The sequence below is a fragment of the Panicum virgatum genome, chromosome 1K (genome assembly GCF_016808335.1).
Source record: "Panicum virgatum strain AP13 chromosome 1K, P.virgatum_v5, whole genome shotgun sequence".
In the NCBI taxonomy this organism is placed as follows: Eukaryota; Viridiplantae; Streptophyta; class Magnoliopsida; order Poales; family Poaceae; genus Panicum; species Panicum virgatum.
Genome location: NC_053136.1, coordinates 6,655,631 through 6,670,392, shown reverse-complemented (window position 1 = coordinate 6,670,392; position 14,762 = coordinate 6,655,631). Strand labels below are relative to the sequence as shown.

The following is a 14,762-nucleotide window of genomic DNA, read 5'->3' as shown; positions in this document are numbered from 1 at the left end:
GGTTTCATCCGACCGGTCGGTAAAAAAACACTGGTCGCCTTCGCTATCCCTCCGTGCTCCATCCCCGTACCAGGAGTTCAAGAAAGGCTTACACATTTACGCTGGCAGAAAAGAAACCGACCGCAGAGAGATCAACTGGTGGCTCAAGAAACGCACCAAAGGGGAGTTGAGTGCACTCAACAGTCAAGAGAGCGCAGCCAAGCCGTGCCGGCCGCTGTGTCTCTGCATTTTTTTTCCCTTTGGATTCCCTGACTCGCATGGTATCTGGTCAGAAAGGCACAGACTTAAGTGTGTTCCTGCTGCTGTTGTAACGCCCCTGTCGGCTCGGCTCTCTCTCTGCTCTGCTCGCCAGCGGAGGAGCGCGAGCGGGCGGGCGGGGGAGGGAGGGAGGGGACGACGGGGGGGAGGCTGGGAGAGGAGTAATGGGGTCAATGCCGCCGCCATTGCCGCTGCTCTGCTCCTCCGCCCTCGTCCTCTTGCTGCTCCTGCTGGGTCGCCCGCAGGGGGCCAATGGGAGGGCCGCGCCGCCCGCGGGCCAGCCCGTGCAGCAGCCTGCCCCCGCCGTCAACGGCAGCGTCGCCTCCGCCGGGCTTCCTGTGGCCGCGGCGCCTCCTCCCTTGGGTAGGCTGGATCAAGGTCTGACTGTTCTTTTTTCTCTTTAAATGGGTCTCAACTCTCAAGTGTGTTCTGTGTTCTTGCAGTGCTGTTCCTGTGGGGTCTTGATTCTCGCTTGGCTGTGTATCGTGTTGCAATTTTTTTTCTTCTTTTGGCCGGGAATTCGATCATTCTTTATTGGATAAAAATAGCCCTTTTGGAGTGGTGGGGGAAAGTTCTTTGGGATCCTAATCTTTTCCAGGTTTGAGTTAAGAACGTGGAATGTTTGATTCTGGATTTGAAATTGTTCGGAAATAATGTGGATTTGATTGTCCTATTAAACTTTATGCCTATTGCAATGGAGGATTATTTTTGGATTTTATTATCCAAGGATCCTATAAGTTCTCTATAAGGAAACAGTTGAAATGTTGAATGCTGTTAATATTGTGGCATTAAATTCAAATGCAAAAAATGATGCTCTTTCTCTTGGAGTTCAAGGACCTGTGTCATCTTGCGAACTCCAATTTTACTCGCTACAGTTTCGTTTCGAAGATTCCGTCCTTTTGCAACGCCTGAATGGACCTTGTAATGTTCATGTTTAATTTTTGCTCCTAAACATCCGCAGTGCGTCAGGGTCTAACAGTTACTTACATTTGTGTTGCTGTTGCAGTGGTCATTGTGGTGGAGAGGCACCAACACCTCCGCAGGGAGCTTATTGCTGCCATTGTGGTCTCCTCCGTCGCCGGCGTCATGATCGTCCTTGCCGCACTGTATTCCCTCTTTCTGTGGCGGCGATCACGGCGAGCGCTGGTCGACTCCAATGACACCCAGAGCATAGGTCTTGGCCGACTGGTTCATGCTTTCCTCGTTGACTTGCCTTGCTGCCCATGAGGCCATGTGAGTTACAGTACTTACCTAGCTTCTGACCTACTCACTTGCGCTGTCCAGATACTGCAAGGATCGCATTTGTGCCAATGTTGAATAGCTTCAACTCATACAAGACTAGCAAGAAGAGTGCTGCCGTGATGATGGATTACACATCTTTGGAGGCAGCGACAGGAAAATTCAGTGAGGGCAGTGTGCTTGGAGTTGGTGGGTTTGGGTGTGTGTACAAAGCCAATTTTGATGGAGGGTTTGCTGCTGCGGTGAAGAGATTGGGTAGTGAGACACAGAATTGCGACAAGGAATTCGAGGTGATGATAATTGATTGTCTACTAAAAATTTATAGAAACTGTCCATTTAAATTGTTGTGTTTGGATTGTCGTTATTAATCGGCAGTTCTATTGAAAAAAATAGTAATACTTTTTTTTATTGTTGATGAAATTGGCAGAATGAGCTAGATTTGCTTGGGAGGATTCGGCATCCGAACATAGTGTCCCTTGTGGGCTTCTGTATTCATGAGGAGAACCGTTTCATAATTTATGAGCTGATGGAGAATGGGTCATTGGACTCACAACTTCATGGTATCATTTCTTTTGGACTTTCTTTTATTGCGTTTGTTATTGAACTGTGATCTTTAGTGAGTTGGAGATTAGAGAAGCTTTGATGTAATCCCTGTGGTTTTGTATCTAGGGCCATCACATGGATCAGCTCTAACCTGGCATGTTCGGATGAAGATTGCTCTTGACACAGCAAGGTTCCCTTCTTGCACCTTGTCTTGGTATTATTAACTATGCTGTTTGCTTATGACTGTATTTTATAATATGCATCTGTTTCTGAACCAAACAGGGGATTAGAGTACCTGCATGAACACTGCAACCCACCAATTATCCATAGGGATCTGAAATCATCTAACATACTTTTAGATTCAGACTTCAATGCTAAGGTATGCCTTTACTATTTTACTTCTTGTCAATCAATATTGTTATAGACCAGACCGCAACTTATACTTTTTTATCATGCAGATTTCAGATTTCGGCCTGGCAGTGACTAGTGGGAATCAAAGCAAAGGGAATATAAAGCTTTCTGGAACTATGGGCTATGTAGCACCTGAGTACTTATTAGATGGTATGCCCTTTTTTCCCTCCATGTGTCTCACTTGTAACTTTATTTGTAGACTAATCTTTAGTCACAACTATAGTGTTCCACTCTAATCATGTGCAACTGCATCGAATTCAGGGAAGTTGACTGAGAAGAGCGATGTATATGCATTTGGAGTAGTACTTCTAGAACTTCTGCTGGGAAGGAAGCCTGTTGAGAAGATGGCACAATCTCAGTGCCAATCAATTGTTACATGGGTATGCACTGTTATGACATTGGGCGTCTCAAATTATTAGAATCTAGTATCCAATTAAACAGTATAAGATTCTTTCCCATCAACATGCAAGAATAGATTTACTCATCACTGTCTAAATTGAGGCAGATAATTGCATTTGAATGACACATTGACTTCTAACATATTGCCATACATGGATTCGGATGCAGGCCATGCCTCAGCTAACTGATAGATCCAAACTCCCTAACATAGTTGACCCAATGATCAGGAACACAATGGATCCGAAGCACTTGTACCAAGTAAGAATTTCCGAAATCACCACAGTATTGTATCTTTCATGTGTATTAACTTATCAGATGGGTCATTTCGTCTAGGTTGCCGCAGTGGCTGTGCTCTGTGTGCAACCAGAGCCAAGTTACAGGCCACTAATCACCGATGTACTCCACTCTCTGGTACCCCTAGTGCCCATGGAGCTTGGAGGAACTCTAAGGATCAGCCCAGAATCTCCCTTTGCTATTCAGAAGCATTCTCCCTGTTGAGATAAAAGAACATTTGCATGACTGGAATTGGTGATTCAGTAGGGTTCATCCAAGTGGTTCAGAACTCCAGAGTCCAGATAACTTATGTTGAGCACGGTTTGTTCTTCCTTGCTTGCAATGCCTTCCATGGTGTTTGTCTGAGTGCAAAATCTGAGGTGCTGCTACTTGTCAAGCTGAGTTGGCCGAGTTTTGGGGCTTTTAGAGGAGGGTTATGTATTTCCCTGGCTGTATAAAGAAGTAAAAAAGAAGTCTTTTTTTTAATCTGGTAACTGCTGTATAGATTAAAGATTTTCCACACTGTAACTCAGAACTACCATTGATGAAAAATATGATCTGCCCTAGATCATGTCATATATTGTGTCTACTACCGCTCCATATGCTTGTTTAACACTTTGATCTCAAGAGATACTGCTTCATATGCTTGTTTAACACTTTGATCTCAAGAGATCAATCGTTTCGAGACTGAATCATGACATCATTTGCTTCACTCTGAAATTATGCTAGTACCATAAAATTACTTGGAAGACATACCTTCTGTACTGCGTGCAAGCTGATACCTATAAATCACAGCGGTATACTGCACCTTTATTTTACAGTGTAATCTATCCAGTCCAGGTGCTTTCAAGTTTTGTAATGCCCCGTGGCCGCGAATCAGATCACGACGTGAGAAACTTACAAGAGGAGTCGGATTCGGAAGGGGAGCGGGTAGGGCGGAGGACCCTGATGCCGACAACCCGGGGTTTGTGTTCTTCACAAGCAAAACGATGATGTCTCAGTACAACATCTCTGGGAATATATTCCCCACCACACACACGCCACCAGACTAAGACACGCCTATTACAAAATACGTTTTCACTTAACGCTCACACACTTGGACGGGGCATGACATCTCCTCCCGCCGAAGGACTGGCTTGACCCCAAGCCTGTGCGTCTGGGAACCTTTGCTGCACCACGTAGAAGTCTTCCCATGTAGCCGAAGACGGCGGCAGGTTGGACCACTTAACCAGCACTTGTGGAACTGCTGCATTGCCCTTCTTGACCAAACGGCGGTCGAGCACTGTCTCTGGAACCACATCCACAGCAAGTAAGTCAACAGAATGAGGAAGGTCAGAGTATACCGGTGTGAAGTCGGGTCGGAACGGTTTCAGCTGAGAAACGTGGAAGGTCGGATGTATCATGCTATCCGTGGGCAGATCCAGTTTGTATGCTGTAGTACCCACACGCTCCAAAATAGTATACGGTCCATAGTACTTCAGAGCCAGCTTTGGGAAAGGACGACTTGTTATGGAGGTTTGAACGTAAGGCTGAAGTTTCAGAAACACTTTGTCGCCCACTTGAAACGTAACATCTGACCGATGGCGATCCGCAGCCAGTTTCATGTGAACCTGAGCTTTGGCCAAATGATCTCGCAGCACAGAAGACTGGAACTAACGATCAGCCACAAATGCAGCAATAGAGGGGTGAGGACTGACCGTGGAGTCAAGTAGAGCACCAATAGGAGGATCATAGCCGTATAAAGCCTTGAATGGTGTGCAGCCGAGAGAAGAATGAAATGTGGTGTTATACCAGAACTCCGCTTGCGGCAGCCAAGACTTCCACTGATGAGGAACTTCACTGATGGTACATCAGAGATACATCTCTAGGCATTGGTTGACCCGCTCGGTTTGCCCGTCCGTTTGTGGATGGTATGCTGTACTGTACTTTAGTTGGACCCCTTCCAGTTTGAACAATTCTGCCCAAACCGTGCTGGCAAACACCTTGTCTCTATCTGACACCATAGATTGAGGCATACCATGGAGCTTGATCACATTGTCATACAATGCTTTGGCTACTGACAGTGCTGTGAAAGGATGCTTAAGTGCCATGAAATGGGCATATTTGGTAAAACGATCGACCACCACCAGAACAACACTAAATCCCTCCACCTTGGGTAGGCCTTCCACAAAATCCAAGGAGATGTCCTGCCATGCTCCCGCAGGAATGGGTAGGGGCTGAAGTAAACCTGCAGGTAGAGTGTGAGGATGCTTAGCCTGCTGGCAGACCCCACATTGTTGCACAAAACTGATGACATCCTGTTTCAATCCTTTCCAGTGAAACAATCTGTTGACTCTCTGAAAAGTGGCCTTTTGTCCAAAGTGACCCCCAATTGGGCTGGCATGAAGTGCGGCTATGATTTTGGTCTGAATAGCAGAATTCTGACCCACCCAAATCTTGTTATGACGTTTGATGATTCCTGCCTCCAAAGAGAATCCCTGCTCATCTGGACTAGACAAGGATAGTTTGGCTAACAGAGACTGAGCTTGCTGATCAGTGGCATAGGAATTTGACACTTCCTGGATCCATTTTGGTTGCACAGTAGAGACAGCCTGTATGGCAAACATATGCCCTACTCTAGAGAGAGCATCTGCTGCAGCATTCTCCTTGCCCTGCCTGTAAACCACTTTGAACTGTAACCCCATGAGATGAGTCATTGCTTTCCTTTGAAGACCAGAATGTAAATTTTGCTCAGTTAAGTATGCTAAACTCTTGTGGTCAGTTCTGATGATGAATTCCTGTCTCTGCAAGTAGGGCCTCCACTTTTCTACTGTCATGATCAGAGCTAGGAACTCTTTCTCATAAATAGACTTGCTCTTGTGAGCATCCCCCAATGCTTTACTCAGAAAAGCAATAGGTCTGTCTCTTTGCATCAGCACAACGCCTATACCAATGTCAGAGGCATCTGTCTCCACCACAAACACCTCAGTGAAATCAGGGAGAGCCAGTACAGGGGCACTAATCATAGCTTGTTTAAGAGCCTCAAATGCTTGTTGGGCAGCATCAGTCCATAGAAACTGTTTCTTCTTGAGTAGCTGGGTTAGTGGTTTTGCTATGCTCCCATAATTCTGCACAAATCTCCTATAGTATCCAGTCAAACCCAAAAAAGCTCTCACCTCAGTCACAGTCTTGGGAATTGGCCAGTCCCTCATAGCTTGAATTTTCTCAACTGAAGTAGCCACGCCTTGTTCTGAAATTATATGACCCAAGTACTGTACTTGTAACTGAGCAAAGGGACACTTGCTTCGCTTCAGATATAGTTGATGCTGTCTCAGTACTTGCAGTACTTGTTCCAAGTGAAAGACATGGGTGGGGAGGTCAGGGCTATAGATCAAAATATCATCAAGAAAAATCATCACAAATTTCCTGAGAAATGGAGCCAATATTGCATTTGTCGGTACCTCTGGACTAGGGTACCCCCTCTTGCTGTGTCAAGACTCGTAGTTATCCGTAACTACGCCCAAAGGAGCTGAGCAACTGGACCCCTGGGGTCCGACTCCATCTCATCGGATCAACGGTCTCGGACTCGCATCCCGCTCGGGGTCGGGTCCGGTGTGGCAGCCCGCCCAAATTAATCCGGCTTAAGGGCGCTAACCATCATCAAAACGACAATCAGGGTTAACACGCACTTAAAACGGAGTAATCCGGCAGTGCTGTTGGGTAAAATCCCGATTAAACCACTTGAACAGGATCGACAAAGCAGTCCAGAGAATGCAACATTCCACAAATTTTACAGCACAAAGTATGAAATTGAATTACTATTACAAACCAAGTTTGAATTTCTAAAAGTATAAAAGAGTTCAAGTTTGACGAAAAACGAACGATAGTCTAGCGTCGAAACAAGACATCATGATGAAGCCCGTACATGACGCCAGCCACATCCTCAGATGTACCACCTGAAAAACAAAGCCACAAGTAAGGCTGAGTATACTAATACTCAGCAAGGCTTACCCGACTAAGGGTATACTTAGCCCCTTTATCTAGACATGCAAGACTTTTGGCTGGGGGGGTTTGGTTTGCCGAAAAGCAGTAAAGAGTAGATCCTTAATTTCAGGTTTTAGCTTCCGAATTCTAGTTCAATTAACCATTCTAGGTGAGCATCTATCCAATAGCAAACATGGTGGGAAATAATTATCTTTCATCATCCAACCAACCATATTCATCATCATCATCATCTTTCACTTTTTACTCTATGTGGAAAAAGGGTTAAGCAGTCCCAAACCGTGAGAAGCGGACGATTCGAATCGAATTTGTTAACCTGGCCAGGCAGACCTAAACACACGCATGGGAATAGAGTCACCCACGCAACAGTTCCCTTCAATTCCCGCTTCACGGAATAAGCCCACCGCCCTCAAGTACAGTAGTACGACGACTCTGTACTCGCCATTAGCTAGATGTGAACGAGTTCAAGACGGTGGGGAGTATATTCCGGTTGCGGTTCAATCAAGTACTTAAGCTTACCGATTACCATATTCTCGGCATGTGATTAGTACGTTCAAACGCTTAACCACCACTACAACACACTGCGGCCTTATCCATTTTCACTAAACAGACGGGGTATCACAAGTACCACAACCCAGCCCGTGAGCCTTATAGTTGTAGTATGTAGAAGACATTCAACTCCTATAATTCTCGCGAGTGGCAGGAAATTACTCGACTTCTACCGAACCATTAGCCTAGCCAACTAGCGACCTACACATACTAGTGTTCAAGCATAGGTACCTAGGATCATGTAGCTAAGGTTCCAAGCAACTCCTGTAAACTTAAATGCGCAAGTAGATAGAAACAATAATAAGTGCCATAAATTTAAAATAGATAGGACATGCTCCGGGGCTTGTCTGGGATTAACACTAGGTTAGTGTTAGTTAGAAGGTGATTGCTCGGCGAGCATCTTCCTTCGGCCATGCACATCGGGATCCATCCATCCATCTTCTAGACGTGTCCACCATTCACCGTCTTCTGGCTTAACTCCAACGTCACATCCTTTACGTGGTTCATGTATCGTACCTAAATGAAATGCAACAATGCATATGTATGAATGCAAAGCTCCTAGTTGTTTAGCGATTTAGGTTTTATTATTTTTCCCTCACGATAAAGTTGTAGTCCAACATGAGGTGAGTTTGGATGTGAAACTTCTTAATTAACATTTCCTGGGCAGTCATTTATAGAGTAGTTATTTAACACAACTTAGCTCATAAAATCAAGGTGGGGTTTTCATTATATACCAAAACATACAAAAGTTATTTCTTCTAACAAAACTAAAGATAACACGCTTTGCCCAAAACTATAATTACCCATAGGTCATGGGGTTGAAATTTTGATGCAAGGAGCAAAACTGAAGTACCAACTTACAATAAAAATTTTCAGCTATTTTCATGAAGCAGATTAAACATGAATAATAAGTTAAACAACTTTTGCTGGGGTAAAGATCTATTTTTACAGGACAAAGTAGGAAGTTATTGATTCTCAAACTTGGCATGCAGGTTCATCTACTCAAACTCAAGCTCTAGTAAAACTATGAGATTTTTCTAATGAAGGAAACTAGGGTTTTTGATTTACAAAGTTTATTCATGATTAAATCGAAAGGACTAGTTATACATTACTAAAAATTCCCAAAATTTTTCTATAGCATCTAGAAACTAAAGTGAGGATTCTGTAAAAATTTCATCTCAGGAAAACTAAAATAGAACCCTGTGTATTTAATTCTATTTAACATAGGCATAAACCAAGATCTAATGAAACATATAGCTATATTTGTCAAAATATCATCAAATTTTTACATTAAGCTACTCATATAGGGTATAGAACACTGTCCAAAAACTAGCCTTAGTTCATCATTACAACAGGAGATACATTTGTGTGCTATTTAATATAATCTTTATCCTAGATTAAAATAGAAGCATAAAATGAACATGTGACTGTAACAAAAGTTGTAGGTTTTGATTTAAGGATTCCAAAACATTTTAGTTTGTATTTTTCTTATTTTTATACGATTTTATATGGAATTTACAAGTTTGCTGTTTTTGAAAACAAAAGAAAAAGGAAACAAACTTTTGCATCTAGGCCCCTGGATTTCTGTTTCTTCTCACTGGAGGTCCTTAGCGGAACTGGACAGAACAGGGGAGGGTCGGGGCGGTCGTTTTCCGGCGAGGTTCGGCTCCGGCGGCGAGGGGGAAGTTGGGGATAAGGAGGAGGGAGTCGAGGCGCACCTCTAGGAGGTCTCGGGTCACGAGAAGATGGCCTGAGGCGGCCTGCCCACGGTGAGGGGCGGCCGGCGGCGGACTGTGCCGGCGGAGGCGGCGCTCCGATAGTTGTGGGCGGCGGGGAGGGGGTCGGAGAGCTGCACCACGGCGAGAGGAAGCACGCTGTAGGGTTATCTTGGGCCTAGGAGGGTCGGAAGAGGGGGTTCCACGGCAAGGTGCCCGCGGCGGCGCTCATGGCGGTCACGGGAGGTGCTCAGGTGGGCGAGGGCGAGCGGGAACGGGCCGGTGAGCTTCCGTGGGAGGCGGGGATCCCGTTCCCGGGGTCAGTTGGAGCTGGGAGGGGGTGGAAAGGAGAACTCCGCGGCTGCTCGAGGGGAAAGCGGCCATGGAGGACGGCGGCGGCGTGCCTGGGCAAGGGGAGAGCTCGGCTCTGGCTCTGTGCGAGGAGGGGAAGAGGAGCAATCGATCTTGGCTTCGTTGGACGGTTAAGCGGCGACAAGAGGGTTCGACGAGGAGACGCGTGGTGGTGCCGGCGACGAGACGGCGACGAACGGCGTGAGCAGAGGAGGGGATCGAGTTGATGGCATTCCTGTAAATAACTCGAAGTTCCGAAGCCCAGTTCATAAACTCAGTTTTTCTCCTTCTATATGGCCTCAAATGAAAAACTTTTGAATACCAAAGTTGTTCAAAATTTCGAGATCTACAACTTTCGTTTTATGCACTCTTTCATTTGCACACTGGTTTGAAAGATAAAAAAATTGAAACTTGGGTACATTTGAAAACATCGTATACGCTTCGGAAATCAACTTTTTCTCCCATTTTTGTGTAGCAACTCGAAAAACTTTGAACATGAAAGTTGTTCGTCTTTTGAAAACCTACAACTTTGGTTTTGGACAAAAATTCATTTGAGCTACAGTTTAAAATTCATTTTTAAAAAATGTTCGTTACGATTTAAAAGATAATTTAAACATTTTAAAACTGTGATTTGAAGAACTCGTCATTTCATGAGCAAAATTTTATTTTCTCCCCTTGACATCAACTAAACTTTGGTTTGTCATGATGTTAATGAGATGCCTAATCAAACTCATATGCACACGTGCATCGGTTCAAAAGTTATTTAAGTGTTCTCCCCTGTGTTCAAACACACACAGACACACATACATATAGACATTCATGCATACACATGCATTAATTCAAGGTTTCCTATTTAATGATGCATGATTTGGTTCTAATTATCCTAAATTGGCTATTTAAAAACTTGAGCCGTCACATCCGGTGTCACAACGTGTCCCGGAGAAGGAAGCACTCAGACAAAACAGCCGGGGGCCCCGGACCTCCCACGGGGTCCCGGACCCCATATACTATCTGGACCCCTCGGCAGGGAGGGAACAGACCCCGCCTGGGGGGTCCGGAGCCGCCACGTGTCCGCAGACGCAGATACGCGCGCGGCTGCCAAGCTTCCTCGGGAAGACTTGGCCACCTACCGCATTCAACGCGGAAGACGTTAAGAGCGCTCTGACACAGCAGAACCCGAGGAGACTTTCGCTAGGCTGTACTGTTGACCGCGCGTTACCAAGGTACACTGTACAGCCGCTGGCGCCACTCACGCCGCGCACGTCAGTTTGCTACACCAGTTAGACACGACAACTCGGCGACAGAGTATCATAACGCCTACACGGTAGGCCCAACAGTCTACGCCGCAACCTACACTGCCTCAACGGGCGCCTCGCCGATGAGACAGGAGAAGACTCCCCTCGGCCAGAGAGTCTACAGGACGATGAAGTGTATCCGGCAAGAGATTCTCCATCACTGTAACACCACTACTGTCTAGTAAAATATACATCTTTGTTGGGCCCACCTGTCGGGGTCCGACGCCTGTGTACGCGTCCTCCTTGCTCTATAAAAGGGAGACGCCCGTTAGAGGAAGGCTCAAGTCAAAAGAAAGACTTGGGGGCAGAGGATAGACTCATTCATTCCTAGTGCAATACACCACACAGTAGATGTAGGGTATTACGCTCCGGCGGCCCGAACCACTTTAAATCCGTGTGTTCTTGCGTTCTTGCCCCGAGGCTAGATCGGCCAAATAGCTTAGCACTTCCCCGACTACTCCCCCTCGGGGAAAAGGCGGGTGCGTTCCACCACCCGGCTGTGGGTACCCCCAAAAGCCCACGACAGTTGGCGCCGTCCGTGGGGAGGATGCAGGCGTTGGCTAGATCTCCAGGCTTCTGAGGCTGAGCTCATCCTCTGCAACAGCGACGAGAAGATGAAGAGAGGCATGGTGTCACCCACGCCGCATGCCACGGCACCGAGACGATGATGCCCTCGGTGCGGCGGCGCACGGCAGCGGTGCCTGCTATGCGTCGCCACTGCGACATCTCAAGGCCGGCGCGGCGGCGCGCAGCGGAGATACCCGCTGTGCGTCACCCTACAACACCTCTGCGTCGGTTCAAGATTTTCTCTCAAGCAACCGCCAGGGTTCCCCGGCGGCGACATGATGTCGGCTCAAGGCTTTCTCTCAACACGAAGCCTGGAGCCAACCACTGTCGCCCGGGGGAAGTTGACCGTCGACTCCTTCCTCCCCAGGACCGAGTCTCCCTCGGTGCTGCTGCAGACAGGACTCCGCCACCAGGCGCGGGGGCCCAACACCAACACCAAGGTCGAGCCGGCGAACGACCGCCCTTCTATACGCTCCGTGCTCATTCAAACGAGCACCCAGCTCGTGATGAGCGGTCATCGGGCCGGCCTCCGACGGCAGACGGCGACAGCTGGCAACGGCAGGGCCACTCCCACTCAAAGCCAAAGAATTTGTTCCCATGCTATCTGAGCATAGAACAATTCTTGTGCTGGGAGAAGCCCCGCAAGCTCCCGAGGTGATGCTGGATGATGCTGTACAAGCACGTCCATGGCGCCATCGCCCCAACGACTCAGAAGAGCCCCCAAGATGGCAGCTCCACTACGGCCAGCAATGTGCACGCTTTACGGGGCGACGGCTGTAGGTTATCACTAGATAGTATTGAGTGTGTTTCTCCTTTGTAATGATTTGGTGCCTACGTGTGGTCCAGAGCGGTAAAGGTCTGCCCTTGTAAACTCGATCTCTGGCTTCATCGCACAAACAGGCGACACCAGCAAGTGGTCCAGAGCGGTAGAGGTCCGCCCTCGTAATCCCGACCTCTGATGTACACCACGAGTCAAGCAATAAAGGAGATTCGCTTTCTCAGTCCTATCTTTACTTTAACCTAATAGCACTTGATCGTTCAACCTGCATGTTTCTTTCTCCCGCACGGAGTTTTTTCTTTAGTTGCTAACAATCCAAATTGAGTTGCTAGCTTGTGGTCAGGTTGGGACACCCCTTCTAGCTGGAAGGCAGTTCGGACCCCTAGGGACCTGATCAAGAGAAGTGGTGCCCGTATCCTGGGGTAGAGAAGTTCTGCGTAGCTTAGCCTGGTAATGTACCCTAAGCCTACGTACTTCACTGCCCTGTTACGAGTCCCCTAGTATCCGAGTCTGCTGTCCCTAGAGGTCCCGGGCTCCTTTCTAGTATAAGGCCTAGTTTCCTACACCTTGCTGCAAGGCCCGGTGACGTAATTCATGGGATCGTCAGCAATGATCCAAGTCCACTCCGGTGGCCCGCTCCGGCGGAGACCGCTCGCCACGGTCGATCCAAGTCCACTCTGGTGGCCCGCTCCGGCGGAGACCGCTCGCCACGGTCGCTCCAAGTCCACTCCGGTGGCCCGCTCCGGCGGAGACCGCTCGCCACGGTCGCTCCAAGTCCACTCCGGTGGCCCGCTCCGGCGGAGACCGCTCGCCACGGTCGCTCCAAGTCCACTCCGGTGGCCCGCTCCAGCGGAGACCGCTCGCCACGGTCGCTCCAAGTCCACTCCGGTGGCCCGCTCCGGCGGAGACCGCTCGCCATGGTCGATCCAAGTCCACTCCGGTGGCCCGCTCCGGCGGAGACCGCTCGCCACGGTCCCTCCAAGTCCACTCCGGTGGCCCGCTCCGGCGGAGTCCGCTCGCCACAGTCGATCCAAGTCCACTCCGGTGGCCCGCTCCGGTGGAGACCGCTCGCCACGGTCGATCCAAGTCCACTCCGGTGGCCCGCTCCGGCGGAGACCGCTCGCCACGGTCGCTCCAAGTCCACTCCGGTGGCTCGCTCCGGCGGAGACCGCTCGCCACGGTCGCTCTAAGTCCACTCCAGTGGCCCGCTCCGGCGGAGACCGCTCGCCACGGTCCCCTGGAGCCGGGTCCGGGGAAGTAGTGCTGGCTCCCTGGGCGGTTCAAGGTCCGAGCAGCCGCTTAGCTTGGTTCCGTACCCTAAGCCTGCACTTTCGCCGCCCTACAGAGAGCGCTCTAGTACCTGAACCTGGCAACAAGTGCTACGGCCTTGAAGGGGTCCGGAGCACTCGCTCTCAACATGAGCACGCCAACACAATCAGCATTGCGTCACAATAATGGCCCCACCTGCGGGTTCGTACCTCTCCCGAGGTGGGCCCGGGGGCCACTGTCGGTACCTCTGGACTAGGGTACCCCCTCTTGCTGTGTCAAGACTCGTAGTTATCCGTAACTACGCCCAAAGGAGCTGAGCAACCGGACCCCTGGGGTCCGACTCCATCTCATCGGATCAACGGTCTCGGACTCACATCCCGCTCGGGGTCGGGTCCGGTGTCACCACGTGTCCCGGAGAAGGAAGCACTTAGACAAAACAGCCGGGGGCCCCGGACCTCCCACGGGGTCCCGGACCCCCATATACTATCCGGACCCCTCGGCAGGGAGGGAACAGACCCCGCCTGGGGGGTCCGGAGCCGCCACGTGTCCGCAGACGCAGATACGCGCGCGGCTGCCAAGCTTCCTCGGGAAGACTTGGCCACCTACCACATTCAATGCGGGAGACGTTAAGAGCGCTCTGCCACAGCAAAACCCGAGGAGACTTTCGACAGGCTGTACTGTTGACTGCGCGTTACCAAGGTACACTGTACAGCCGCTGGCGCCACTCACGCCGCGCACGTCAGTCTGCTACACTAGTTAGACACGACAACTCGGCGACAGAGTATCATAACGCCTACACGGTAGGCCCAACAGTCTACGCCGCAACCTACACTGCCTCAACGGGCGCCTCGCCGATGAGACAGGAGAAGACTCCCCTCGGCCAGAGAGTCTACAGGACGATGAAGTGTATCCGGCAAGAGATTCTCCATCACTGTAACACCACTACTGTCTAGTAAAATATACATTTTTGTTGGGCCCACCTGTCGGGGTCCGACACCTGTGTACGTGTCCTCCTTGCTCTATAAAAGGGAGACGCCCGTTAGAGGAAGGCTCAAGTCAAAAGAAAGACTTGGGGGCAGAGGATAGACTCATTCATTCCTAGTGCAATACACCACACAGTGGATGTAGGGTATT

The 14,762-nt window shown here is 49.1% G+C and overlaps 1 protein-coding gene across 3 annotated transcripts; it reads left to right on the top strand.

Moving 5' to 3' along the window:
* The first annotated feature begins 397 nt into the window (after positions 1-397).
* On the top strand, positions 398-3,712 carry LOC120674371 (probable receptor-like protein kinase At1g80640). 3 transcript variants are annotated; one of them, XM_039955583.1, is made up of 10 exons: positions 398-636; positions 1,265-1,432; positions 1,543-1,787; positions 1,925-2,057; positions 2,167-2,230; positions 2,323-2,419; positions 2,499-2,601; positions 2,713-2,831; positions 3,019-3,108; positions 3,184-3,712. In XM_039955583.1, exons 1-10 carry the CDS (start codon positions 423-425, stop codon positions 3,346-3,348), a joined length of 1,398 nt encoding a protein of 465 aa, XP_039811517.1. In that variant the 5' UTR covers positions 398-422; the 3' UTR covers positions 3,349-3,712. The 3 variants fall into 3 exon arrangements, with proteins under 3 accessions (XP_039811517.1, XP_039811579.1, XP_039811632.1); XM_039955645.1 differs by having other exon boundaries at positions 399-621; XM_039955698.1 differs by lacking the exon at positions 398-636 and adding an exon at positions 1,005-1,179.
* The last annotated feature ends 11,050 nt before the right edge of the window (positions 3,713-14,762 follow it).